The sequence below is a fragment of the Aulonocara sp. 'chitande type north' Nkhata Bay genome, linkage group LG6, assembly GCF_057382095.1.
Source record: "Aulonocara sp. 'chitande type north' Nkhata Bay isolate Kocher_YH1m ecotype deep benthic linkage group LG6, A_spYH_male_GT1.1, whole genome shotgun sequence".
Classification (NCBI taxonomy): Eukaryota; Metazoa; Chordata; class Actinopteri; order Cichliformes; family Cichlidae; genus Aulonocara; species Aulonocara sp. 'chitande type north' Nkhata Bay.
The window spans coordinates 15,977,172-16,004,717 of NC_141349.1; the positions used below are offsets into that span (position 1 = coordinate 15,977,172).

At 42.9% G+C, this 27,546-nt stretch overlaps 1 protein-coding gene and 1 non-coding gene across 5 annotated transcripts in view; both read right to left on the reverse strand.

Annotated features, from left to right (window-relative positions):
* Nucleotides 1-354: 354 nt before the first annotated feature.
* LOC147327542 (uncharacterized) overlaps nucleotides 355-27,546 on the reverse strand; it is a 51,294-nt gene continuing 24,102 nt past the window's right edge. Inside the window, exons 7-22 of one of the 4 annotated variants that reach the window (XM_086295220.1) lie at nucleotides 23,928-24,036; nucleotides 23,378-23,486; nucleotides 22,925-23,019; nucleotides 21,691-21,805; nucleotides 20,854-21,144; nucleotides 18,867-18,965; nucleotides 18,575-18,759; nucleotides 16,008-16,089; nucleotides 13,584-13,651; nucleotides 11,348-11,452; nucleotides 10,726-10,827; nucleotides 10,460-10,598; nucleotides 7,391-8,193; nucleotides 6,673-7,315; nucleotides 4,571-5,192; nucleotides 355-2,320 (exon numbers count right to left, since the gene is read on the reverse strand). In XM_086295220.1, the coding sequence (XP_086151346.1) occupies nucleotides 2,224-2,320; nucleotides 4,571-5,192; nucleotides 6,673-7,315; nucleotides 7,391-8,193; nucleotides 10,460-10,598; nucleotides 10,726-10,827; nucleotides 11,348-11,452; nucleotides 13,584-13,651; nucleotides 16,008-16,089; nucleotides 18,575-18,759; nucleotides 18,867-18,965; nucleotides 20,854-21,144; nucleotides 21,691-21,805; nucleotides 22,925-23,019; nucleotides 23,378-23,486; nucleotides 23,928-24,036 (3,664 nt within the window). In that variant the 3' untranslated portion in view covers nucleotides 355-2,223. Of the gene's footprint in view, nucleotides 2,321-4,570; nucleotides 5,193-6,672; nucleotides 7,316-7,390; nucleotides 8,194-10,459; nucleotides 10,599-10,725; nucleotides 10,828-11,347; nucleotides 11,456-13,583; nucleotides 13,652-16,007; nucleotides 16,090-18,574; nucleotides 18,760-18,866; nucleotides 18,966-20,853; nucleotides 21,145-21,690; nucleotides 21,806-22,924; nucleotides 23,020-23,377; nucleotides 23,487-23,927; nucleotides 24,037-27,546 lie in introns of all 4 variants that reach the window. The other 3 variants (XM_086295219.1, XM_086295223.1, XM_086295222.1) reach the window with 3 other exon arrangements.
* trnap-cgg (transfer RNA proline (anticodon CGG)) lies at nucleotides 12,607-12,678 on the reverse strand. The gene has a single exon. It is a non-coding gene; the product is annotated as a tRNA-Pro (tRNA).

Consider the following 27,546-nt stretch of genomic DNA (forward strand, 5'->3'; position numbering starts at 1 on the left):
ATTGCTTAAATTTCTGTGTCACACGTCAGTGAGTAGAAATAGCCAAAATACACATTACCTGTTCAGTTATATTTTATCGCTGTACGCTCGGGTTTGGGTAGGTAATAAATCTTGTTCTGCAATTTATAACAGTATTTTGCCTGAAAATTCAATGCATTCGGTCTTAAAAATGGAGATAGATTCACTTAGGTTTCTGATTCTTTTGGAGAGCATTCCAAAAGCAGCAAAATCATTACCAGAGGATTTTCCACTGACATGTTCTGCCATTGTGTGCGGGTGAAGTGACTCGGGCGTAATCAGGCCTGCTGTAGAAGGCGAGATGCAAAAGAACAACTGCGAAAGAGTAGCATCCGGTTTATTTATTTTTTTTTACATTTATTCTCATCACAGCTGTACAGGAATGCATCGTCACAGCAGAAACACAACCTAAACCCAACCAACATGGCACAACAGCCGTCACAACACATCCAGAACTCAACCAGAAGCTCACCTCAATGCCTACAGCCATTATCGTTATTGTTATTATTAATAGTATTCACATAGATCCATCTGTCTCTCAAATATATCATCTTTGTTTTCAAAGAGCATAAAAATACAAGTGGACTCTTCATTGGGGGATGAACACCGGTGGTTGATCCACTGTCTGGCTAACACTGGGGGGGTTTGAGGGGGGGGGGGGGGCTCTGAGTGGGCCACTAAAAACCAGGGATTCAAGGAGGAGCGGAGCCAACTTATTACAGCTTACGGGGGGACTTACATGGGCTGGTTTTAAATGGGGTAGACAAGCTGACTAATTTTAGAGGTCGTATATAGAAGCTATTCAGACATCACAGACACAAAAGGGCTTGTAAGGAACCCAAAAAAACCCCAATAAATATGTTAAAGTATGGAACAAAAACCAAACAAACCAAAAAACTGAATATATGAAGAACACTACGAAGGCACAGAGAGATGTAGAGTTAACAAACCAGACACAGAGGGAGATTGTAAAAAAACAAAAAGTGGGGGAGACGAGATTCAAGGTGGGCCAATTAGAGGCAGTTTCACTAACCAACACTAGAGGGAGCCATAACAGCTCAAATACCCAGGTATACTATAAACTCTATGTATGTATACTGGATGTACTATATAAAGCATTGAAATATAGGTTTATCTTTTATAAACACTGTTCACTGCAGCAGGACAAAGGGATATACCGCATGAGTGTGCTTGTAAATATTTATATATATATATAATATATGTTCATGGGTGTGGTGTGTGTGTGTATGTGTGTGTGTGTGCAGATTCATTTTCAAGCAAACCTCCGCAGCTGGAGTTAACCGCCAACAAAGCTGAAGACTAGCAAGATGTAATAAGTGTGTGCATGTGTGTGTGCGTGCGAGTGTCTCAAAACTCATGGACACACATCTATATCATCTTTCTGATCATTACAACAACTACTGTACGAGAGGGAGGACACTGACGTGAGCATCAGCAGGGACTACACACGACGACGACAACGGCAACGGCAGCAACAACAACAACAACATGAACAGAGACGACACACAGGGAGTCAGGAAGTCCGGCTAACCATAATCCTCCACTGGAACAGAAGAGAAATAGAGGCTACGAGTTGACTGGAAAAATGCATCCTTTTGACGCTGCAGGAGCGAATCGGGCACAGAAAGCGGCCCGCCTCTCTCCCCGTGTGCTTTTATAAATCTTCTTGGACGTCTCATCAGTATCTACCTTGTCTATCTATGTATCTAGCTATCTCCCTGCCAGATGGATAGTGTGCTTATTTTGCAAGCAATATGCTTATCTGCTGTCTCCCTGTCTGACTGAGTCAGCATGTCGGTCCAAGTCTGTAGAGATCAAAGGATGAGGAAAATGATTGTGCTTCTCATGGTTCACACAGCCATCTGAGGCCGGGTGGCAGCGGAGGCGGCGGCGGTGACATGCTGAGCTGCAGAGGTCAGAGGTTGTGTGGGAGCGGCCTCCTTGCACCAGGAGGCGTACTAGAGCTACTGCACCAGACAAAGAGGACCCCCCCCCCCCCACTCCCCTCGTCAGTACTGTACAAGGCTACATGAGAAAGCGCTCACGCACGCACGAGGGGGCGCACGCTCGAACACACACTCTCCGCGCCGGCACTGAGCCTCGGGAGAGTTTTCTTACACCTACGCGTGATGAGGGGGGAGGCGAGGGAAAGGGCTTGTAGGAAAATGAGATGCGTGCAGCAGATCAGTCCAGCATCGCATCCAGTTGGTCTGCCAAGTCGTCAAACATGCTGCCAATGTCGTCCAAGATGGAGACTGTTGCTTTTTTTCCGGAGAGAGAGCTGGAAGTTGGGCGAGAATAAAAGAAGGGTTCGGTTAGTGCTGAGGCATACAGCAAAGAATCAGAGATGGAAAGTGGAGGGATTTGAGAGGATGCAAATATCTAACACTGATCGCACATTAGCTACTTTGAATGACCTTCTGTGACCTAAGTTGTCACCGGTGATGACCTCTAACCCCAGGCAATAAGAATATGTATATTTTGTTTGTTTGTTTTTGTTCAAATTTTAAGTTCAAGATAAAGTTTTGGCAGTCAGGGAACAAAGAAATAGATCATAGCAAAAGTTTTTCACATTTCTTTCAAAATACAGGGTTAAGGTCTTATTTCCACATATAAGGACTTAGACCAGCTAACATTCCAGCTCCTGAGTATAAATTCCGTGCGATGTTGGATTAAGTGGTTGTGCAAACTGTCTGCAGCATTTACCAGTGCTGCTTCTTGCATGCACCCTCACATAAAACCACGTGGAGATATATCCAGAGGTGTGAATGTGTGTGAAGCAGGTTACTTCCTGTTGCATGCTGCATGTCAGACAGTCCTGACCTAATTCTCCCAAAACTGTCCAAAGTTCATGTGTTTAAGCTTGTTCTGTGTTGTGCTTATTCACTTGTGAATACAGGGCCGGTATTACCGATACCAGCATCAACACTAATGCTTTCAATTATACATAATACTTTTAACTTAGAGTAGTGTGTCATGATTCATGAGGTGAGTCATCATCAGTTTGCAAATTCTGAACACACTTTGCTGATCACTAATTTAACGATTTAAATGAGCTATAGGCTATAAATAAAACAGACCTGACAGTCAACACAAAAAGGTTGAGACATTTTTCAAAGTGCATGTCTGAGGAATATTTTTCATTTCCCCCAAAATAATTTATTTAACACAGTTCACTGAGCTACATACTTAACTTAGAGGATAGAAGCAAAGTATCTTACCCTGATAGTATTGATCCAATACCAATACCAGTGTCGGATCGATACTACTACGCCCACCTCTAGTTGAAGCAGCTAAAGATGCCAGAGGAGTCATTTGGATAGTTTCAGCTGGTAATATTTGATTTTTTTCCACCCAGCAAGTTTGTTTTCCTTCTAATTGTTTGTCTCCATGAATTCCAAAACCCATTTGGCTACTTAGCTATTCGATGCCCTGTTATATCTAACAGCAACCTTCTAGCTTTGTTGTCCTGTCATTATTGATAGTGGTGCAGTCGGCAATTCTTGGATTCACGACGCCTCCCCGAGTGGACTCGCAGCGTGTAATCCCCTTGCACTGTTTTTGGTCTTCTTCCTGACAGCCTCACTGCTTTGCTGTTCACTTTCCTTACAGTGAATCACAGAGCTGTTTTTAAAACAAAGGGAATGTTTACCACGGCCGCTGCTTTGCATTTAAATCATTGCGATCAAAACGCGGCACGGCTTTGTTTGTGAAGCAGCCGCAGGAAATGCAATTTCATCGTCCGTTTGCGTGCGCGACAAACATACCCATACGCACAAGCAAACCCTGGCTGGGTCCAGATTTTTGAATTCCTCCACTCCACTGAGTTGATCAACTGAGGGGGAATGAGTTGATGATATTAAACAAAAACAAATTTGGATTGCTGTTTTAAAGCAACTCATTGGATTAGAATAAAAGTGCTGCTTTATATCCTTCTCCTTCTTTGCCCTTTCAGCTGCACTGGAATAACTGCTGATAGCTAATGGGGAAAAACATATATCCCCTTCCTGTTTTGGTTTTCACAGGAGATCAAACAAAACTTCAAACCCATAGATCAGGGCTGTCAAATGTAAGGTTTGACAATCTGAGCATCTTACCAGAAGATTTTCTGTTTTTTTACACATTTATCATGCAAAAAGCTGCTGAAGTTTCACTTCTTTTTCCTGTATCAAGATATGTCAGGGATTAAATATCTTTAACCTGGCAGAAAAGGGAGTTTCACTGGTTGGGCCCACTTAAGATCAATGGCTACATCCATGTTTTGTACTGTCTATACTCAAACCAGGAGTGTGTGTATATTTCTCACAATCTTGAGCTTGATGTCAACACGAGCCTCGGGAGTCCTTTCTGTACAGCACTAGCACTTCCATTACACTGAAGCCTGTAATAAACTGTCTCAATTTGCAGCTCTACACCGCGTCAAGTTATTTATGATCTAATCCCTTTGTCATTAGGTTTGGTGCCAACATGCAGTCCCGATGAATATAAATCTCCTTTCAGTGGGAAAATGAGATTTACTTCTAGTACTCACTCATTTTGTGTGTCCTCCTCTTTGATCTGATGCTCCACAGCCTCCAGAGCTGCAGCCAAAGAGGCGCTGGTCTCCTCCAGCCGATGCTGAACCTCTCCCTCCTGCTCTCCTTCCCCTGCTCGACTCTCCACACTGTCGCTCTTTGAGGACTTCCTCTCCAGCTCCTTCAAAGCCCCGTCCTCGGCTCTGCTTCTCTCCTCTTCCTGCTCTTTGTGCCTCCTGTGCTCTCGCTCTCTCCTCCTTTCCTCTTCATCTCGCCTCCTATCCTCTTCCTCCTCCACTTCCCGCAAGCCCAACAGGTCGATGGAGAGACCGGTGATCGAGGAGCGTGGAGGTTTGACGGGGTGCGGTGAGGGAGTGGACGGACTCTGGGCTGGAGAAGGGGAAGTGAGAGGGAGCCCGGGTGAGAGGCAGGGAGCGGAGGGGGTGTCGGGGGCTGGAAGAGGGGCGGCAGAGAGCGGAGAGGAGGGTTTGGGGGCCGGGGTGGGGCTGGCTGCAGCCGGGCTGGTAGCGGCGGGGCTCGGGCTCATGGTTGCTGAAGCTACTATTGCTTTGCCAGGTTTAGGTGCTGTCGGAGGCCCACGCGGCTTCGGGGACACGGGGGGAGGGACACGCTTCGACTCTGCTCAGAGAGAATCACAAAGAACGACGTCATTTTTCTCACATAGATGATATCTATTTCTCTGAAGAATCAAAACAAAGAGACTGCTGTTATCGATTATTGATTTTTTAAAAATGTTTTAGTCTTTGAGCACCTTTGTTTCCTGGCATAGTTTACTTGCCTGGTTTTGAATTTACAGAGCAACAGAAACATTTCAGTTTTTAATACTGAATGACTTAATGAGGTTTTGACCCGTGTGTGACCAAAAAGTGTCAGCTAATCGAGTGGCAGCAAATCATGTCCTGAAATGCTCAGCACGACCTGCTCAACTTCAAACTGAGCAGAAAAGAGAAAGAAAGAAGATTTAAGTGGCTTTTGATGTGGGATGTTTGTTTGTTGGTGCTTGTCGGGCAGGTCTGATGACTTCAGAAGCTGCTGGGATTTTCCCCACACAACCATCTCTATGGTTTAAGGGAAAATATCTAGCCAGCTGCAGTTCTCAAGGTGAAAAAGCTTTGTTGATGTCACAGGTGGGAGGAGAATGGCCAGAGTGCTCTGAGTTGACAGGAAGTCAACAGTAACTCAAATAACCACTGGAGTGTAAAAGAGCACTTCTGAACACAGCGAGGGATAACAACTGTAAACGCTTATGGAGCCACCGCATGTGATGAATTCTAACTCTTTTACTAATCACTGATTTCATGCAGAGTACAAGGCTACACATAAAGCAGGATGTCTTTGGATTAAATGACATTAATTTAAAAACAATGTTTGTCATGAATATGAACAGATGTTAATGATATTTAAATTAAGGTAACACGGAAAATAATATAATAGGACCTTTTATATTTGCTGTACTCAACTATGCAATGTGTGTTATAAGCCAAGTTAATTAATATTAACTATATTTTATTAAACATGTGGGTAGTGAGCTGTATGTGTCTGAGTTTAGAAGAGAAGAAAAATGGTCCCATCCGTTTTTTTGGTTCTTCCTGTGAAATGGGAGTTTTTCTTCCCTACTCTCGCCAAATGTTTGCTCATAGGGGGTCGTCTGATTGTTGGGATTTTTCTGTTGGATTGTAGAGTCTTTAACATATAATACAAAGCTCCTTGAGGCGACTGTTTTTGTGATTTGACCTTGACTTTCATTGTTAGTGCCCAAGGTCAAAAGGTTTCACGAAACCATATCCAGTATTATATAATATGAAAGGCCATTGAGGGAGCGATACAATGCACTTTTTGTTTGTTCAATATGAAACCGTACGTCATCAACATAAGATGACGCCATAACAGGCTGATGTCAGCATGTTGTAATAAAACATCATAAAACATCAAAGGTTTTATGGGGGGAGTTGCGTGTTCTTCTTTTCTGTCTCTGTTTCCACTTTCTCCACCAAATAAAGGCAGAAATTAATAAATATTTAAACGCCCTAAGTATAGGATTTTGATTTTCTGACACAGAAGTTAAATTCAGTGACCATGTGTTGTGTGTGTGTCTCACCGGGGCTCTGGGCCAGCTCAGCAGTGTCAGGCCCAGGTATGGGGACCCTACGAGTCGGAGTCGGGGGGTCAGCTTGCGGCTTCTTCAGGGTGACAGTGGATGGTTTGGGTGAAACTGGTGGCTTCAGAGACTTCCTAGCTTCCATCCACTCACAGCTCTCCTTGTTGGTCTCCGTCCTCTCGGAGATCTCAGACACCGGCCTCCGCCTCAGGATCACGCCGCCGTTCTGCTGCGGCTCGCTTTCAATTTTACGGCAGCTATCTATTTGACTGATAGGAGAATCTGATTGGTTATTGCTTTGAATGAGATGCTCCGTGTGCTCAGTCGTGCGTGGCCTCCTGCGTATGGTGTCAGAGCCAGTAGTCGTGGTAACAACCGTGGTAGACACAGATGCAGGAGCTTCAGAGTCCGCGGCCACAGGACGCGGCTTCCTCCGGAGCGTCGCTGTGCCGTCTGTGATCTCTGATGCTGAGGTGAGCACGGTGGAGCGGGGCCGAGGCTCGGGGCGTCGCGGGACCGGTTGCTGAGGTAATTGGTCAGACTGATCTCCAGGGAGGCCTTCGGGTCCACTGATGGTCCTGCGGCGATTTAAAACATCATCTTCTTCAGATCCGAGACCTCCTGCGCCTGCCTGGCGACTCACCTGTAGATCACATCACTGTTAGACATGTAGCCCAAAAAACTCATACATTTGACTCTCACAGTCACTGTCACCCACCTGCAGGTAGTTCGTGCTGCTTCCCAGATTCTTCGGCAGCGTTTTGGTTCCACTCACGATGGATGTTTCCAGCATGGCCGCGAGGCTGCGAACACTCCCAGAAGCTCCGTCTGACCTCTCCAAGCCTGCTGACTCCTGAGCCCTTAAAGCAGCTCCCAGGCTGCCGCAGTCACTAGCTCGCCGCTCTCGATAGGTTGGCAGCCCGAGCAGTCCCTCCACCTGCCCCTCGCCCTCCCCGTCACCCCCGGTAATGGAAGAACAGGACCGTTTAGGAGGTGTTGGGGGCCGACCTTTCCTACGCGGGCGAAGGGTAACAGATGATTGGCTGCGGTTAACAGTGACATCATTAGCGGCAGCGGTATGTGAAGAGCTGCTGCGGCACACGGTGGCATATCTAGAGTCTGATTCCGAGCCAATTAGACTGTGAGTTCTCCGTCGCTCTTCCTCCACGTTGGGCAGCCTCAGCAGAGGTACTGCCGAGTCTGCTGTCGACTGCTGGGTGGATGGCCGCGGCCGAGCCCTGGGGGAAGCCTGCTGGGTCCGAGTGTGCGGGGGCGTTTGCGGTGGGGTTTGAGTCGGTGTGTGGGGAGGGGTCTGTGTGTGTGCGAGACCTGGGCGAGGTTTGGCCCGAGGGCTGGGCACCCCGTCCCTCTGCTTCCTCGCCTCTTTCCGCAGCTCTGATGTAGTGCTGCCGCCTGGGCTGGATGGAGGTGTAGAGGGGCTCTGAGGAGGCTCGGAGCCACTTTCTCCTCTCTGAAGCTCCTTCAGCCGCTTCACTCCCAACATTATCTTCTTCTGATGACCTGAGGGGGGGCAGGAGTGCGGGGCAAAACAGAGGATTGTGAGAAGAGAATAAGCTATATTTACACTGCAAAGCTAGGAGAGAGTGGCATTTCTGCATAAAAGCCACCATGAAATACAAATTTACATTTTCTTGAAAACTGCAAATCTTTAATGGCAACCTCATTCTGCGCTAGTCATGCAGATTAAAACTAACCCAAAGGTTTTGGAACAATTCCAAAAAGTTGAATAATAATTACATCTCTGTATAGGTTTGTTTTGTTTTTTAACAGTATTATCCAAGTAGGATCTGATATCCTCGTGTTGTTCCCACATCATCATCATCATCATGGACATTATGAACAATGCTGGGCATCCTCTGCACACGGCCATTAACAACCAGAAGAGTCTGTTCAGTGACAGGTTGCTTCTCCCCAAGACAAGAACTAACAGACTTAAAAACTCCTTTGTCCCACACGCCATCAGACTGTTTAACTCCTCTCTGGAGGGGAGAGGGAGGGGAAACAGGAGGACAAAGGAGGGGGGAACAACTAAGCTGTAGTGCCTCTTCACCTCACTGTACAATACCTTGTGCAATACTTTTTGTAAATAGTCAACAGTGCAATAGACTCAATACTTGAAATGTGCAATTCACTTGTATTTTTATTTTTTATTCCTATTTATTCTATTTATCCCCTTTGTATATTTTATTTATATTCGTCTCTGTATTTATATATATGTGTGTGTGTGTGTGTGTGTATATATATATATATATATATAACAATTCTGTAACTGTAACTTCAGTCGTTGCTGTGCTTTTTTTGGAAGTCGAATTTCCCAGAGGAACCCACCCGAGGGATTAATAAAGTTCTATCTTATCTTATCTTATCTTAAATGTTGTTCCAGGTTCAACATTGCAAGTGACCAATGACATTGTTGTGATGTCATACTTTTGCGCCTTAAAAAAAATCTACTTAACTTGCAAGAAACCGCCTCTGTCCGCCAATCCAGCAATTTGAATTCGCTGCATTTCAGGATACTGTTCTTTAATACATGGTAAGCATTATACATATTGTCCTTGCAGCATTGGAATTTCATAAATGAATTAATCGCTTGGCTTGCAAAAGTTATTGTGTTATTGGTGGGACCGTTGCTAAGCAGCACTCCCACTCTATGTTATGTCCAAATTCTTCCAGTAGCATAATTCTGGTTCATATCCTGCCCTGCACCGTTTGAAACGTCTAAACATTAAAATGACTGGCTCATGTGCACGCTGGCAGCCACACGCAAACATGGCGTTAGTGCGGAAGCTCTTCACGGTTTTTGACAAACTAAACCACAAAAACACTTGTAACATCCAACTTGCTCAGACATTTAAATCAACCTCACACAGAGCTCAGAGCCAGCCACAAGCCAGCAGCCTCGGTATGAGCAAAGGATCACTGCAGTTAAGAGGCAAATTACAGAGAAGAGGTTGAAGTCCTGTTATCTTGTTTTGTCATATGTAAAAGTCTCGAGCCACCCCTCAAACTTTTGTTTAATAATTTATTTTATTATTAAAATAATATTTTACATTGTAGAAAAGTTGGTTTTTTTGCTTGTATATGCTGAAAGCTATAGATTACAGCAAGAAAACTGGCAAAAATCTGTTCAATAGACTTCCATTATAATTTGATAAAGGATTTTTGGAGACAAGCAGAAGCAACCTGTGTTTTTATCTTTCTTCACTGACCACATTTTTCACACTAAAAACACAAATTTTGTGGAGCTACTTCTTGGGACTGTCACATTTTTTAAAGGAGGTAGATACGATTTACAGATTGGCAGCGAGAGCAGTGCCGAGACGATTTTTACATTTGTTTTGACAGCTGGTTACAATGAGTCACACAGAGCGTCTTCACCAGGTGCAAACAATAGACACTTAACAGGCTGAAGATGATGGGGCGCATAATCGTCTGTTATCGCTTTATTGGTTCATTTGAATCTCAACGTTCCCTCTGTGATGCGTTTATACCTTTGTTCACATTAAATTCTTGTATCTCTCACACACAAATGGTTACACGTGATTATAGAGAACAGCTTGAAATGCGCTTCGACACATTTTAGCCAATTTAAAGCAATTGATCCATCTGTCTGTTCATATCTACGCAATTTCTAAACAACAAACACAGAACAAAGACACTAAGAGCGGCTAACAGGAACCCGGCTTCCTAATGAAGGTCGCACTTTTCTATAGAACTTGTGTTATAATATATTGCCTATAATCTTAATAATGACGTTTTATCTTACCGAGCTTAGTGATGCCAATCTCTCGCAGATCTTCAAGGCTGATGTCCGAGACAAAGTCAATGTTCTCATAACCATTCTGCACGAGTACCTGGTAGTACTGACTAAGGCCCAGGTGAGACAGCCAGTCTGCCAGATTAGCCTTGATTAAACACAAAGACAGACAGACACAGGCACAGTTATGATGCTGCGTGAGCTGGATGCGTCTGTGCTCTTGTGTTCGTCCGACCTCCTTATTCTAGATTGTATGCAGCAGCTAACATCCTTACAGGCTTGTGGTCGGGCAGCCAGTCTGTGGAGGGCAGCTTGCTGATCTCTGATATTAACTTCTTTCGATGTCCGGGCTTCATGACCCCAATTGCCGTCAGATCCTTCAACGCAAAGCACACTCAGTCACATCATGAACTCACCACCTCTACTGGAGGTGTTTTTATTTTCATTTCTATTCAAATGTGAGCAGTTTTTACAGGCAACTCGGACATTTGCACACGTGATATGCCTTCGGGAATATTTTGGCTTTGGATAATCTCTGATGAGTGTCGCCTGTCCTTTGGGGACGTTTACATCATAGCACTGTGTTTGCTTCAGCGCACACATACACACACACAATCACATTAAAAACCACATTCAAGGACAAACACAGAGTAGTGTTTACAGCACAGACTGGAACACGCGGCCATGTGTGAACACAGGTATGTAAATGAAGCAGACGGAGCATGAGAAGTGACTGGTTGAGGCTCAGGACTCACACCGGGGGGTCAGGTGACAGAGACAGGAGGGTCATGATGACATCATCCAGGTCAGTGGGGAGCTGATTTTTGATAGCTGTGCTGGGCGGAGCCTTGACAGACAAGGGGCGGGACGTGAGGGGGTCAGGGGTCATGACCTTACCTCAGGGGTCATGCGGCTAATGGTGTCTAGATCATATCCCGCGGTGAGGAAGTGGGTGGTGTAGAACTGCAGCTGAAACTCACCCAGCCACGCCACTACTGCCTGCTTCTAGAACAGAGAACACAGAGCGCTACTGCCTGCTTCTAGAAGAGTCCACAGGCCTCTTCTAGAGCCCGCTCTACAACACAGGAGAGAGGACTGTTCTAGAAGACAGCACAGAAACATCTAAGGAAATTCCCAAACGGAGCCCTAGCCAGCAAGGAAACTGAACCTACTCTGGAACACATGAAGGGGAGCCGTTCTAACTAAAAAGGGAATAAAACACAAGAAGAATAATCCCTCCAATTATTCAAACTCTGCCTGAAATGACTTCAAGACTGTCAGGAATAATAATAATAATAATAGTTTTTCCAAATAATGTTTCACTCCCACACAGTGCTCTTGGTTATCCTCTAGGGTTTGTACAAAGAGTAAGACACATTCTGGATAACAGATTACAAAGTAAGTGCAAATATAAGATGCCTGCTTGCTCCTAGTGTTAATTAGCCTCTTACGTTTTGAGATCTCTGCCACTGAGCTACATCCCACCATCATCTCAATTCATACTTTTCAGTCACATGACTGTTGCAGAGCACTACAGGGCAAAACACTGTCCCCGGGCAGGTCAATTAACAAATAGAAATACATAAAAGCATATCTTCAGTAAGCAAATTATACTCATACAAATATGTGGTTCCCTTTAGGGGTCGCCACACTGAATCATCTCACCCTGTCCTTAGCATTCTGTGTCACCCTAACCCTCCTCATGTCCTTCTTCACCTCATCCATGAACTTACTCTGTGTTCCTTCTCCTTTCCTCCTGCCTGGCAGCTCCATCTTCGACATCCTTTGTCCAACATACCCACTATCTCAGCCTTGTCTCTCGATCTTTGGCTCCAAGATGATCAACCTGAGCTGGCCCCCTCCATTCTGGTCAAAAACCTTGAAGTCTGGCACCTGTCTTTTTGTTATCCACATTATACGTCACAGCGGGTCTCACTACTTCCCTGTAAGCCTTCAATTTTACTCACCCTTCTAGCCTTTTGCCAAAAGCATCTTTATGAGATTTCCTTCATTTTTTTCATCTTCAGTGACCATCGTTAAACCAGACCTGCATCTAGTATGAAAATTTAATGTTTAACCTTGCAAATATTTTACATAGCCCTCCCTGTTGATCTGGACTTAGGTACCAGTACCTGGTTTATGGGTGGATTAAATGAGGGCTCATCCGGGAGTTGAACCCGGGACCTCTCGCACCCGAAGCGAGAATCATACCCCTAGACCAATGAGCCAGTTATAATAAGGGGCCCTCAGTTTCAGAATAACTATATACAACATTACTGGTTTCAAGGCAAAAATATGTTTATATAACATAAATCTTTTCATAACCTATTTCCATTTTCCAGTGTGCCAGATTGGAGTCTTTGCCTGCTGATTCTAGCCCTCGGGCATTTAAAAAAAACTCACAAACACAACAAAACAGATCGACTGGCCCTAAAAAGAAAGCCCCACAAGGATTACTACGTGCTCTGCTGCTGGTTAATTAGAGCTGGGCAAACTGTTCACAACATGAATATATCTTCATTCCCCTTCCTTGTATTTAGCGATGACGGAAGTCTTCGTGCTAGAGATCTCAAAACTCTAAGCACCTGATGTTGTGACACTACACCCTTCCAGGGGATTTGGGGTTAAATAAACCTTTAGGGGTCTAACAAAATAATCTTCTTTAAATCACTGGTAAATATGTGTTATATTTTCAGCGGTGTACATGTTATAGAGCGCTGCGTGAGGTCAGTCAGTGAGGAAACGCTAGGACGCAGCACGCAGATCAGCCCTGAGCTCCACAGAACACGCAGCACTGCCAGCAGCATGTGGGTGTCTCAGTGCGGTGTGAGGGCAGGGGAGGGAGGGAAAAGGGAGAGGGAAAGGGGGGAGGGACAGAAGGCAAGACAGCAACTGACTCCTCGATGTGTCTGTCACTCTGCCTGTCTCCATGGTGACACACTCGCATGCCCAGCCTCAGCGTGCCATCTTTTCAGGTGCAACACAATCACCGTGTTTCCCACTGAAACCCCACCATTGCAGACGTTCTTTCTGCTACTTGAGAAGAACCAGAAGCAAACGGAAAAATGGAAGCACCAGAATGAATCAATCCACCGGGAAAAAAAAGAAAAAAAAAAAAGAAGATACAACTCACTTTCCCATCATCCTCTTCGGCCTTCCGTTCAAACGAGCGCTGCTCGTGAACCGTGCTGCTGGAAGAGCCTTAAGGTTTAAGTGATAAAGAAAGGCAAAGAGAAAGGACAAAGAATAAATCACATTACTCTCAACAATTTTCATTTCTCTGTTAATTACACCTTAAAGCTAGCTGTTTACAAAACACCCGCCTATTTATTATTTCTATTGAGTTGTTTAAGAAATTAACGGCTTCATGTGAAATCGTGGTCCTTTGAAATCTACCATCACTAAACAGCTGTTCTAGGAAATTAACTGTACTTCAAAGAAACCGAAAAAAGATCAGAAACAGTAACTTATCTCATAATTGTTTGCTTTTCAAAACGCTGCAAAGCCAAGAAATGATATTATGTGGTGATCTAAAGGATTCTTATGTGGGAGAAGCGCAGGAGAAAGGAAACCATGCCAGATTCCCACTGCCTATGGAGCCCTTCTTAACAGCTTTCATACTTGGCTGGCTCGGCAGCGCTGTTTTAGCACTACACTTCCCACATAACACTTAAACCAGTAGAATGACAGCGGATTAAACATGCTAATTTATGGGCTTCTTTTAAAGTGAGATTAGTAAAACAGCTACAGCTACAAAGTGCCCAAATTTAAGTGGGAGTCTTGAGACACTGTGAAAGCGTCTACACCATGAACTGTACGTGCACATTAATACAGAACATTTGCTTCAATGCTACGCTAGTCTTTGTAGCCCCAAGTGAACACTCACCTGCTGTAATGCAGACCTGCAAACAGCTTGTAACAAATAAGGTTTGTAAGCTGTAGTTGGTGTCACGTTCTCTGATGTGTTCATCAGTATGAATGTGGGTGTTAGATAGAAAACAACCATTAAAGTTTTGACTGTAAAATTAACGCGTCTGAAGTTAAAACTTCCCAAATATATCAACCCTGTAACGCCTGTAAGTCCATCTTCTTTCATACAAGACCGCTACATCATCAGTGTTATTTGAATGCATTGAATCCGACACATGCAGTGCTACTGTGAGGAATGAAGTCCACAAAAATACTGATGTAGCAGAAGTGAAAAGCATACCAATCGAATTTCATATGTGCAAAAAATCCCCCAAATTTCACCTTTCTGGCAACTATTTCATGCTTCATGGAGTTAGCAGAACTAATTTTTTATTCATGTTGATTCTTTTATGTAAAAATATGAGGCTCCAATAAAAAGATAGACGTTTCTGATTAAAAAACGCCCAAGGCCAAGTGAATTTAATTCCTTCTTTAAAATCTGTATTACTCACTTTGTAAGAGATGGTCTGATGAGATCTCTAATCTGCATGACAACATCAACATCTGTCTATGGTTCAGTTTTTAGTGCTGTATCGCAGCTAGTTTTTATCAGAGAGATGATATCAGGGATCACTGGGTAGCCAAAACTACTTACTCAAACACAAGATCAATATTATTGATCGATACTGGCCATTTACTGGCATTAACCAGCAGTAATCACGGCTGAGAAACTAAAATGAAAAAAGAAGCAATAAGCGAAAGGTATAGTTTGTCCACCAGAGGGCGCTCTGCAGCTGATCCAAGCGGAGCGAGAATGTGTAAACAAATAAACATAACAAATGTCAGGGACGTCTGTTTGTGATTGTGTGTCTAAAAGAAAAGAAGACATTTCATTTTTAAATCACCAAATATCAGCATCAGTATCGGTGTCGGTATCGCAAAATAAGTATGAGACACAAAGAGCGTAACATTTTAGCTTCACACTTGCAATACTAATCGATCAAAACTGACAAACTAAGTGTTTCCTCTGCAAAATAAATGTATTTCACGCTCACAGGAACGTTAGATATGTAAATTAATAGTTTTAAGCTGGTAGTTTAACGTAATCTGTTGAATTTCTTTGAGCAGTTTTTTTATTCTGCTTATTGCAAGCAAACCTCTGCGGCTACAGCTAGAGCTCTGACTCAGGAGAACAAGAAAGAATCCATGACATCCCAAGAAGCCATGTCCCCGGCTGCTTACAGCAGCTTTTTAGAAATGAAGAATAACTTGAAATACTCTTCTAAAAGGACCGAGACTGGAAATGCTGCTTGTGTCTGATATGAACAGACATGTGGTCTTTAGAGGGCCAGGCTGAAGAATAAAAAGTGATTCACATAAGCAATCAAAACAAGCTCCGAGGCGCTTGTTGTACTTGTGAACACTGCCTTGATCATTTTTAATTGTCATCACTTACAGACAAAAGCAGGTTTTTTTTCCAAATTAACTGATCGCACGCGTTTCCTTTCAAGCAGGCAGAGACAAACTTTGTCATCTGTGCTTAAATCACTGCAGCAGCACACTTAAATTAAAGCTGACACGAATGAACACTTCAAATACAGACGGCGATATCGCGCTACGCTGTGTTTGTATGAGTGTGTGTGCTTACTTGCTGACTGCTCCACAGACTGCGACTGCTCCAAGAGATGCTCCTTGGCTTTTACCGACTGAGACAGCACAGTGGCCAGGAGCTGAAACACAAAAACACACACAGATATGCTCATATGTACACACACACGCTCACATTGAGAAACATTTACTCAAGCATAATCGTTCAAATCCCAGAGGTGGTCGGTGACTCAGCTCAGTACTCAGCACTCTGCCTCCTGTATGTCCTACAATTTTCTGGTACAGCAGAAATACCAGCAAGACATTTCTTAAATGCAAGACACTAAAAAAACAGGAAATACACATTTTATACCAACTGTTAAAATATCATTTAGTATGTGCTGAACAGCAGGATGTACAGAAAGGAAAAGCACAACAGATGTTTATGCTAAGAATTAGTTTCCTAGATCTTGTCCACATGCGGTTGATGTAATTTAATACAGTGGGCGACACATTTAAGTGCAGCTTTAAGGGAAACTAGCTTGAAATCAGACTCAAAATCATGGCCGGTTACCTTTAACTGTGCAGTTAAAAAGTAGTGGTGCAGTGCTGCTTGCTAAAGCTGCTACTATAGTGGCAGGCTGACACACAAGTAGCACTCTATAACTGAGCATCCTGATAAGCTGTAGTTGGTGTCACGTTCTCTGATGTGTTCATCAGTATGAATGTGGGTGTTAGATAGAAAGCACTTTCTTAAAAAAATTTTGTACTAATGAGTGAATGAGGCAAGAACCAGTGCATTTAGCATTTACAATCAAATATTAGACTGACGCTATGTTAATAGTTCATCTGTGCCTGCAGCTTCGTCTCCATCTGCCTGTCCCTCACATCATGCTCCCTGAATTTGTCCCTTTCTCTCTCTCCCCTTCACTTACTCTCCAGTGTGGTAAAATAACACAAGAATTAATAATGAGCTGTCAAAGGGTGAATGTCATACAGTCCCGTAGAAAAACAAGAACACCCAATGACTCAGTGGCTTGCACAACCACATTTAGCAGCATTAATTTGAAGTAATCGCTTTCCGTGGGACTTTATCGCTCCCTCGTTTCATTGTGGAGGAATTATGTCCCACTCTTCTTATAGCGTTGCTTCATTTCTTTGAGGTTTGTGAGCATTTATTTATGCAAAGCTCTCTTAAGGTCCCACCTCAGCATTTCAATGAGGCTGAAGTCTAGACTTTGACTGGACCACTGCACCTTGTGTTTTTTCTTTTTAAGGTATCCTGTGTGCCTGGGATCACTGTCCCGTTGAATGACCCACTATCAGCCCAGCATTAGCTGTCAGACAGATGGTCTTGATTCTAGAAGACTTTGGTATAAAGAGGAGTTCGTGATTACTTAGTGGCTATTAGGTTCCCAGAACCTGTGGCTGCAAGCGAAGCCCAAATCATTCCCTGTCCACCACCGTGCTGCCAGTTGGTACGAGGTGTTTGTGCTGATTTGCTGTGTTTGGTCACTTTTAGTCTCATCTGTCCAAAATGCATTGTTCCAAAAGTCTTGTGCTTTGTTCAGATGATGAACTTTGCAATCCTAACCTGTGCTGCCATGTTCTTCTTAGAGAGAACAGGCAACCCCGTCCAAACAATTCATACTCGTTAAGTCCTTGCTGTACTTATACGCTATCACATTTAGAAGATTTTCGGAAAACTTGACTTGAGGTCAAAGTCACTGAGATCAAACATGTCTAAGATTTTTAGTAGATACTCCTATGGTATCAATTTGAAGCTCCTACGTTGCTTCGTTCTCGAGTTATCGCATTCACAAACCTCCGTGTCCACGTCGAAGAAAATCTACTCTGGAAAATAACTGAAACTAAAATCGAATAAAAAAACAAAAAGTCATAATGAAATAGAAATAAAAACTAACTGAAAACACAAAACTATAATAACTCTGGTTCACAAAGACCAAAAATTGTGTTTTCAATTGTTTTGGTCATCACAGGTGTTTCATCAGCAAAATGAAAGGAAGTTTTTGCCGCCTTTGATCTTAACACGCTTATCAGCCACCTTTTAAGGTGGAATATTTTCTTGAATATTAGTTCAGTTTGTATTGTGACTCAGTCAGCGGACCTTAAATATAGCAGTTAATTGTATTTGTTATGGCTACATGCCATATGCATTAGTGATGACTGGATGTTCGGATGCTTAAGAAGATCTATTTAATAGAATCACATTATGCAAACTACAAATATTCTACTTCCTCACTTGCAGAAAACAAACAAACTGTGGAGGTGTTTCAGCGGTACACCTATGACAACAGCTCACTGTGGAGGTGAGGTGCAAAAACACGATAAATAAGACAAAGTTGAGTTGCTTAACTTGAATTCAGCTGCTACACTGTATCCAAACAAACACAATGCACCTTGTGTGCTGCTAGGAAAAAACAACCAACGGAAGAATAAACTGAGCAGGAAACAGAACTGTGGTTATCACATGAACTACAGTTGTGTTTGTTTCCTAGAAATGTTTTGCCGTTTCCCAGAAACGGTGTGTGTGTGTTGTTTTGTAAGGAAACAGCAGCAACGTCATGAAATGTGTGCAAACACAACTGAATGCAAGGAGTCTTTTACCTTGACTCCTTCTGCTTGTGCATGCAGGCCGGGAGCATTAAGGCCGTGGGTGTTGACCCCTGGCGTGGGTGCGGGGTGGGGACTGGGTGCAGGAGTGGTCAAAACATGCGTGTTTCCAGAGCCCTGCAAGCTGCTCGATGACCGAACACTGCCGAGGCTGCCGACGCTGCCGCTGCGCTCGCCACCTCCACACATAAACACACGTTGTAGAACGCAGCATTACACACACACACAACGTGTCTGACACACATCATTTCCTTTTTTCCCCCACAAAAGCACGCTTTCAGTTTACCTGCCAGCGGTTTGCGCAGCACCCAGATGTCCTCACTGGTGCTGCTCTGCTGTCCCAAAGTGGGAGAGCCCTGAGGACTCAGCTCTGCAGCTCGTGAACCTGTCTCACACACACAGAGACACACACAGAACCCCACATCTGTTACTCCTTTGGTCTTAGTATTTTAAATTTAAAACTTTGTATTAGCAAAAATGCAGAAACAGAAACAATATCTGAGCGATAATAATGTGTACTGCTGTTCCCTACATACAGTAAATGTGTTGAGCTTGTGATTAAACACTGTAAAAGGCACAGACTCACACGCAGAGATACACTCACTCAGCTCACGTGCATAAACATGCTACTACTAGTGGGAGTCCTGAGGCTTGTAGAAACCCACAGACCCTTTTGGTCAAAACACCATGAAGCTGTTGTGAATGACACATCCAGTGACGTGTGGTGATTCTACTTAATCACTGTAATGCTGATTAAAAATGCCGAATACGGCCTCTCAAGTTATTTATAACAAACACAGCATGTCGAGTAAGATAAATGAAAGGGTCATTTCACTGGAATTATAAGAAATGTACAAAGGAGGCATTACTTTCATGGCCTTAGTCGTCATAAAAACCCACATTTAAAGAAACAAAACAAAGGTTTGAGTCAGTTAGGACCCACACGGGCTAGATAAATGTATATGTGGACGAATTACTAATTTTGTTAGCCTTTTTTTGTAAATAATTATTTGATCGAACTGATCCTTTAATGAAGAACTGCCTCAAGCACATATGGCTATGTAAAAAAGAAAGTCTTCAAGGGACAATATGCAGTCTTGTTTAAAACTAAGTACACCATTACTGCTTCCACAGGTGATTGTAGCTCAGGAGGTAGAGCAGGTCACCTACTGATGGGAATGTTAGTGATTCGATCCCTGGCTCCTCCAGTTTGCATGCCAAGTACTAACCAAGATACTAACCCCAAGTAGCTCTCTGATGCATCCGTCGGAGTATGAATGTTCATTAGGAAGCACTAAAAAGCTTAGAATGAATGTGGCATGTTGTATAGAGTGCTTTGAGTACTCCAGCAGATAGAAAGGGCTATATAGAATCAGTCCATTCGCATGAAATCAATAACACACAAACACAAAAGAGCAGTTTGCTGGTCTGGAGCACTTGGGTGTGCCCAGCAAATTCATCCCAAGGTCAGACTGTGCAATGCAACAGCTCAGACTCTACAGGCCTCAGTTAGCATGTTAAATATAAAGTTCATCACAGTACAGTTAAACAAAGTCTGAACAAGGCTTCTTTGGAAAGTTTGTCTCTACTTTCTGAAGCGAGCACAGCTCCGAAAGCCCGTTTTTGATACTAAAAAAAGAAAGTATCTATAACTTGAAATGTCGAGTTATCTTTCTCTAAATTTTGACTTATTAACTCAAAATTTTGAGAAAAGTAACTCGAAATTTCAAGTTAGCGCTGCCAATCAGTAATCTACGTAAATGACGTCATTTCCTTATTACCGGGAAGCTGAAGCCCTCAGCTACAAATGCTACAGCTAAGCTACCAGTATTACAGCCAGTCATAAATGCACAAATTGCTAAGTATTTTCAGTGTGGTTCATATGAACAAACCAGAACACTTCTGGAAAAATGTCCTCTGAAAAGGCGAGATCAAGGTGGAGATGTTTGTCAAAATGCACAGCACCATGTTTGGAGAAAAACATGGTGCTGTACCGTTGGTATGGTAGGCCGCTAGAGTGACACAAAAAACAATTATTAAAGTTATCGCTGCTAAACATGGTTCTGCACGCAAGTGAGTCATGAGGTGTACTTAGTTTTTCACAGGACTGCTTCAGTTTTTTAGGCCTTTTTGAGTATTTTTTTATTTGGCTGAACTGATTCTTTGATGAAGCGTTGCCACAAGCAGATAGACAGCAGGCTTTTTATGTGTTCTTGACAAAAAGCAGAGAAAGGATTCTTATCTGTGACTTAAAGTGACACTACAGTATGTACCTGTCTGACTTTGCTGCTCCTGAGAAGTGGAGAGAGGAGGAGGAGGAGGAGGAGGAGGAGCAGTGGACAGAGGAGGAGTACACAGAGAAGGAGGAGAGATAGGGAGAGGAACGTACCCAAATGAGGAGAACCGAGGAAGGGACTGTGTGTTGGGGTTAAGGGGAGGAGGGGGAGGCAGATGCGGGGGAAGGACTTTGGAGGGGGGGTATGAGTTTCCGTTGACCGAGGCAATGGGGCAAGGGTTGGGCCTGCGGAGGAGGAGGGTGTGGCACTGCTGGGAGGGGGAGTGACCTGGCAACAATCCAGGAGGAGGGGGGGGGGGGCAAAACAACAACAACAACAACAACAACACAACAACAACTGATCAGTCAACTTGAAACAAAACAAAAGTCTAATCAGAAAAAATCAGAAAATGCACAAAATAATAGTTGATTAAACTTAAAACATGAGAAAAGAATACATCCATATATCCACAGGGAATATATCATTATAAAACAAAATATAATATCACTACAGCAATAAGGCAAACAAACAATATGAACAAAAACATTACAATCTAGCAGGGTCGGACTTGTTTATTAATTAGGGAGGGTGACAGAAGGAGCAGAAATATAGAGGGGTGATTCAGGGCCGACTGCGGATAGAGGACTATGTTTGATTGATGCAATCAATGAGACTGGCAGGGTGGGGAAAACAGATGGTATGCCCCAAACAGGCCGATGATGCCACAGCTAGCTACAACTAATGACCAGCTATAGCTGCGAAACAGCTGCTAAGCTCACACGCACATCCACCCACCCACCCATGCACACACACAGCTGTGATGCGGGTGGTCACCTGCCCTCTTGATGACTTCCACCATGTTGGAGGGGAAGTAGCCCACACGGTCATTTCCTGTCCGGTTGTCATGAATACAGCCTTTCCATCGGCCATCAGAGTGCTGCTCTAAAACCTGTGCACGTACAAAGATTACAGCCACTTTTCATTTCCATAACAAAGACTGCAAAGCCAAACTAAAACCATACCTATATCAAGTTTAAATCTTTAGCTCTGAACCTCACACTACCAGCTAACTTCAAACTATGGCAATAGTGGCTACTGCTCAGATGGCAGTGTAACAAATTTAGCTGTTAATTCTTTATAAAAATACTTCTACCATTGTTTTGCTTTTACTTTTTCAGACTTAGCAGCTGAAATGAGCAGAAAATGTCTGTTTAAATTTCCATTTAAAAAAAGGCAGTAGTTAAAAAAATGAGTGGGAAATAACACACCATGCTATTTAGTCATTTAGCTATCATTAGCTAGCATTAGCATAGTTAGTAGTTTGAGGCATTTTTGCGAAATATAATTTAAAATTTTCCATGTATATCATAGATAAACTGTGTTTTATCAAGTGTCCACCTTGATAAAGTGGAATAAGTGTCCACCTTACTAAACCCTGAATTCTTCAATCATAATACATTACACAACTGTTTTTACATTAGCAGGCTGGCTTTAGCGTTGCCATTTTTAGCCAGTTGGCTACAAAACTGGTTAAAAACACAAAACATACTATATAAACTGCCTTAACATGTATATCGTTTTTGTGAATTATTTTTATAAAATTCAAATCCTTTTAAATTATAGATATTATATATAGTAGATGACCTCAAAACAAAAGCCAACATTGCATCTGCTTTACGTTATGTATTTTCATGCACATCTGTAAATAGGTGTTCGCTAACAGCGCCTGTAAGTGATTACTTTTTCATATATACAAGGTAGCTTGCAAAAAAGATCAATGAATATAGAAGAATAAAGAAATAACATAATAAATTGACATAGATGTCTGTGTTTTCTTATATGAGTGAAGCGAAGAAGCGCCATAGCTCTGGCAAAAATAATAATTTGTTTTTAATAATAGTTTGTGTGGCAAAACCTCTTTTCAGCTCAGTGATGCTTACACTGTAACACCCAACTATTAAACTGTGTAGACAGATTGATATTACCGACACAGGTTATTATGACTGGCAAACATGCAGCAAAGGCTGAAACATATTTTTATTGCGGAACCTTAATTATAAAGCTATACCGTGATGATGTCGCCAGCTTTGATGTTGAGGCTGGTAAGGTCATAGTTGTTGCAGTAATCCTTTAGTGCTCGCACCTGCATTGCAGCTGAGGCATCTACAACACAAGAGTATAAAGTGCAGACAGAAGAGAACGGAGAAGGTGATATTGGTGGGTAGTATCATTAGCATAATAAATTTCGCCAGTCTAATCAATACAAGAAAATCCCAAAATAAGAATGGACATTATGCCATTGTTTTAAATGTCAATAGCAATAAATTCATTTTAAAAATGTCTTTTTACAGTATGTTGTTATTTATAACAAAAACCAGGTTCCTAATAGTTTTAACACTCACAAAGTGGGCATGGCTTGAAAAGCAGATTTTTGGTGTTGCCACCAGCTGGGAGGGTTTAAAAAATGTGTCACACAAGGATTTGTGAGTTGGTGTGCGAGCTCGTGCACTCGCGGCCTCACCTCTCAGTAACTGTTTGATCTCCCGGCTGGCCTGCGTGGTAGTGAACTGGTTAACGATGTCCAGGGCAGTCTGACTCAGAGTGTTTCTCACTCCTGCACTGATGCCGCTCTGGAGTGACGCGGAGGAGGAAAATGATTAAAGCTGCAAAATCAAATTGTGTGTCACAAAGAACATTCCACAGTAGGGATGTTTGTTGTGTGCGCTGCCTCAGCATTAACATCAAAAGTGAAGCGCAGCAGGACGAGAGGGGACACTTAAAGTGGGCCCTTTACAAAGGCAGGGTTAGGCATTTACATCCATGTTCATCTGAAGGTCAAAAAAAAGGTTAAAAACCGAACAACAGGTTTGAATATTGGATGACAGACAGGAGGCTGGTCAGCCTGCTACTGCTTTATGTAATAAACAATAACAATATAATATATCCCACAGTTTCCTCACAGTCAGATGAATGACAGTTGCTGGGGTGTGAATTTGCACAGCTCATAGGAGGGAGGTCAGCATTAACAACAGCTTCTTATGTAAACACATTAAACGGATAGTTAGACTTACATCCAGCAGCAGGCGTACTACCTCCGTCTTCCCACAGAGGGCAGCCTGATGTAGTGCTGTGCCAGACTCGGACTGTCTGTTGATATCTATTCCAGCCTGAATCAGCAACCTGCAGCGAAAAATAATAAATATTTCAAGATAACTTTTTATGACTGCTCTAAAGTAAGAAATGAAAGAAAAGCATCTACATTCATGCAACTCAATAAAAGTGGAAATAAATTCCCCAAAATGACATTTGGATTAACCAGTTTTTCAGTCTTTTTCTCAGATGTATTTTTCATAGTGTTTGTGTTAAGAGCTGCCAGTTTGAGTGAATGGGGTCTCTGTGTTTGACTGACAGCTGTTGCCAGGCTTCCACAGGAAGAAGGAAACAAAGAAAATATGTTTCTAGTGTAACTAAAACCCACAATGTAAAAGGAAAGCACCTTTTGCACAGGCCAACCCTTTGCACGGTTATCTAACATAGGCAGTTGAATTTTACCCTGTAAATGTTTGTTTGGTTGGTTATTCAACAAATTGCAGGAAAAGATTTGTTTATAGGGGGTTAAAGAGGAAGTGGACTTTGGCAAGAAAGCTAATTTGTGTTAATCTTTTGTGCCATAAACACACGCTCACTGTGTAGTAGTGAAGGCAAGAAACTGAAGATTGAAGAAAAGGCATAGAGAGAAAAAAATCACTGGCCTGCTATAGCGTTGGGCTCAGGAAACTGATGGTGTTGCCATGTTCTGTCCTATACTGCCAATTGAGGAGGAAAACGTTCAAAAATGCTCACAATTAGGTCAGCCAGCAACTTGTCACTAACACAGTTCACCAGAACCATCTATTGATCCATCTGTGTATTTTCTGCTGTTTATATATGTCCAGGTCACAGGAGCAGCATTCTAGACAGAGATGTCCAGACCTCGCTCCAACCAGCCAGCTCTCTTTATCAGAACAGAGCGCTACAGTGTCCCCAATACTGCAGATGACATGAGTCTGAATGAAAATCTCCCGCAAGGCCCCAATGACAGGCAGCAGCCACCTTACGTCTGTAGCTCCATGTAGGTGCAGAGCATGATTAAGTCAGACTCGGTGTCCTCTGCCTCCTTCTGAATGGTGTCCAAATTCTGCCATAGGTAGGATTTGACGATCCTTCACCAAGTTCTAGTGTTTGGTAAAGTCCTTTCCTGGGTGTACTGGGACTTTGTCAGATGTCCAAGTCACGTTGGCCGTTGACATGTGGGCTAGGGTATTTTGGTGCAAAGCCCACTTATGTCCCAGTGAATGTTAAAATTTCTCAGTAAGAGAATGAAGACTCAAAGACTAAAAGGCACCTGGGCCTAATATTTGACGTATAACTCCACACAACAGTCAGATATCCTGTCATCCACCAAACATGCAGGGTCTCTCACTGAGAGCATCTCCAGAGGGGAACAACATCCAACTCCTTCCCAGGAGACTGGCTGCAGAACCGGAGTCATACATGTAGGTGAGCCTGACAGTAGTCCTATTACCCAAGAACCAGTTTTAGCAACCAGGAATTGGATCGGCTCTCTGTTCCAGACTGCTGCCCAATCCACATAGCATCAGACCTTTACACTCTCTTACCTAGGATCAATAATGTCTTTCGAAACCCAGCTAGGGCTATTTGCCCCAGATAAGGATCAGGGGAAATGCCAGAAGATTACGGTTTGAGAAATGGCTGTTACAGTGGCCTGTGCTACAAAGGAAGACTGGGGCCTTTTTTTCCAGGCAACTTCAGGTTTAAACCTGTTTTTGTTTTCAGTTTTGAAGGTTCACGTCTTCCAGGCAGAATCTACATCAAAAGAAGCCTTGATGTAGTGATACTATAAGATCCTAATACACGTCACCTAAGCTTCGTACTTGTTGACCTCATAAAAAAACATTCTGACCCATTTTTACCCCTACCCTCCATACCATAGGCCTGCATCCACTCATGTAGGAAAACAGCCACACCTTTTGTACAACCCTTTGCTACTACATGGTTATTGGACATAGGCATCACTTTTTCCTGTAACCGTTTGACTAGTTGGTCATTTATTAAGGCATAGAAAAATATGTGACTATATATGTAAGTTAAACAGGAAGTGGACTTTGGCAAGAAAGCTCAAGTGGGCCATTCTTTAGTGGTAGGCTTTTGTGTCATGTAAAGGCTCATTGTTATCTCTGTGCTGTATATATAAAACCACTTTTTATTTTTCAAATACTGTAATTTTTCTTCATTTTTAAAAGATGCTGAAGTTTGTGATGTGTCATGTTGCCTAAACTGTATCCTTTATGTGAATGTGCTAGATTTGTAAATCCTGGGTTTAATTATCGAGTTGAAAATTATCTTTGGTGACAGCCTAGCCTGATTGCCAATACATGGGTAAGTGAAGCCACATAGAAGAAGAAACCTGGGTATGTTTAATTGACTTTATAGTAAAGACCCCAACTCATGAATTCACCATATTTTTCTTTTGACTCCTTTGTCACGTGGTGTGAGCAGAATCATCTGCAGCTCAACGTGGCAAAGACCAAGGAACTGATCGTGGACTTCAGGAAGACCAGGAAACGCTTGACCCCAGTTTCAATCCAGGGGGTCAGTGTTGACATTGTGGAGGATTATAAATACCTTGGAGTACACATTGACAATAAACTGGACTGGGCTAAAAACACCACAGCACTTTACAGGAAGGGCCAGAGTCGTCTCTATTTTTTGAGGCGACTGAGGTCCTTCAACATCTGCCGGAAAATGCTGAGGATTTTCTATGAGTCTGTTGTGGCCAGTGCGATCCTCTATGCTGTTGCATGCTGGGGGAGCAGGCTGAGGGTCGCAGATGCCAACAGACTTAATAAACTAATCCGTAAGGCCAGCAATGTTGTGGGGATGGAGCTGGACTCCCTCAAGGTGGTGTCGGAGAGGCGGATGCTGTCCAAGATAAAGACAATGTTGGATAACACCTCCCACCCACTCCATGACATGCTGGTCAGTCACAGGAGCTCGTTCAGTGAGAGACTGAGATTACCGAAAAGCACCACTGAACGACACAGGAAATCTTTCCTGCCTGTGGCCATCTCCCTGTACAACGCATCCACTTAACACACTGTTTGCTGCTACAACTACACATGTTTCTTTTCCAGCTATTTATTTATGAGTGACTTATGTATGTATGTATATATATGTATATATTGTACTATTCTTAGTTAGTGTATTGTCTGTCTTGTCTTAATGTTGGTTTATAATGGAGCACTGTAACAAAAAATAATTTCCCCCAGGGATCAATAAAGTATTCTGATTCTGATTCTGATTTTCTTTTTTTAAACTTGTGTTTTGCTGTATATCTGTAATCTTTCACTTGTATATATAGTTTTATGTGATGTGAACAGGGCCTATGCATGTAATGTTTTTGCCTGTTAAAAAAATAATAAATAGAAAAAATAATGAATAGAAATAAAGACTTGAAAGAACTGTTTAATATAATTCATTGTTGTTGGGATGCTTCAGAGGACTTGGCCCAGTTTCTCTAATGTATGTTGTTCACACCTCAATTCTACAAATCTCTACAATCAAGGTGGATAGTGGAAACCCTGCATGACCCATAGAAACACGTTAGCCTTGTTAATGGGAAATATGCCA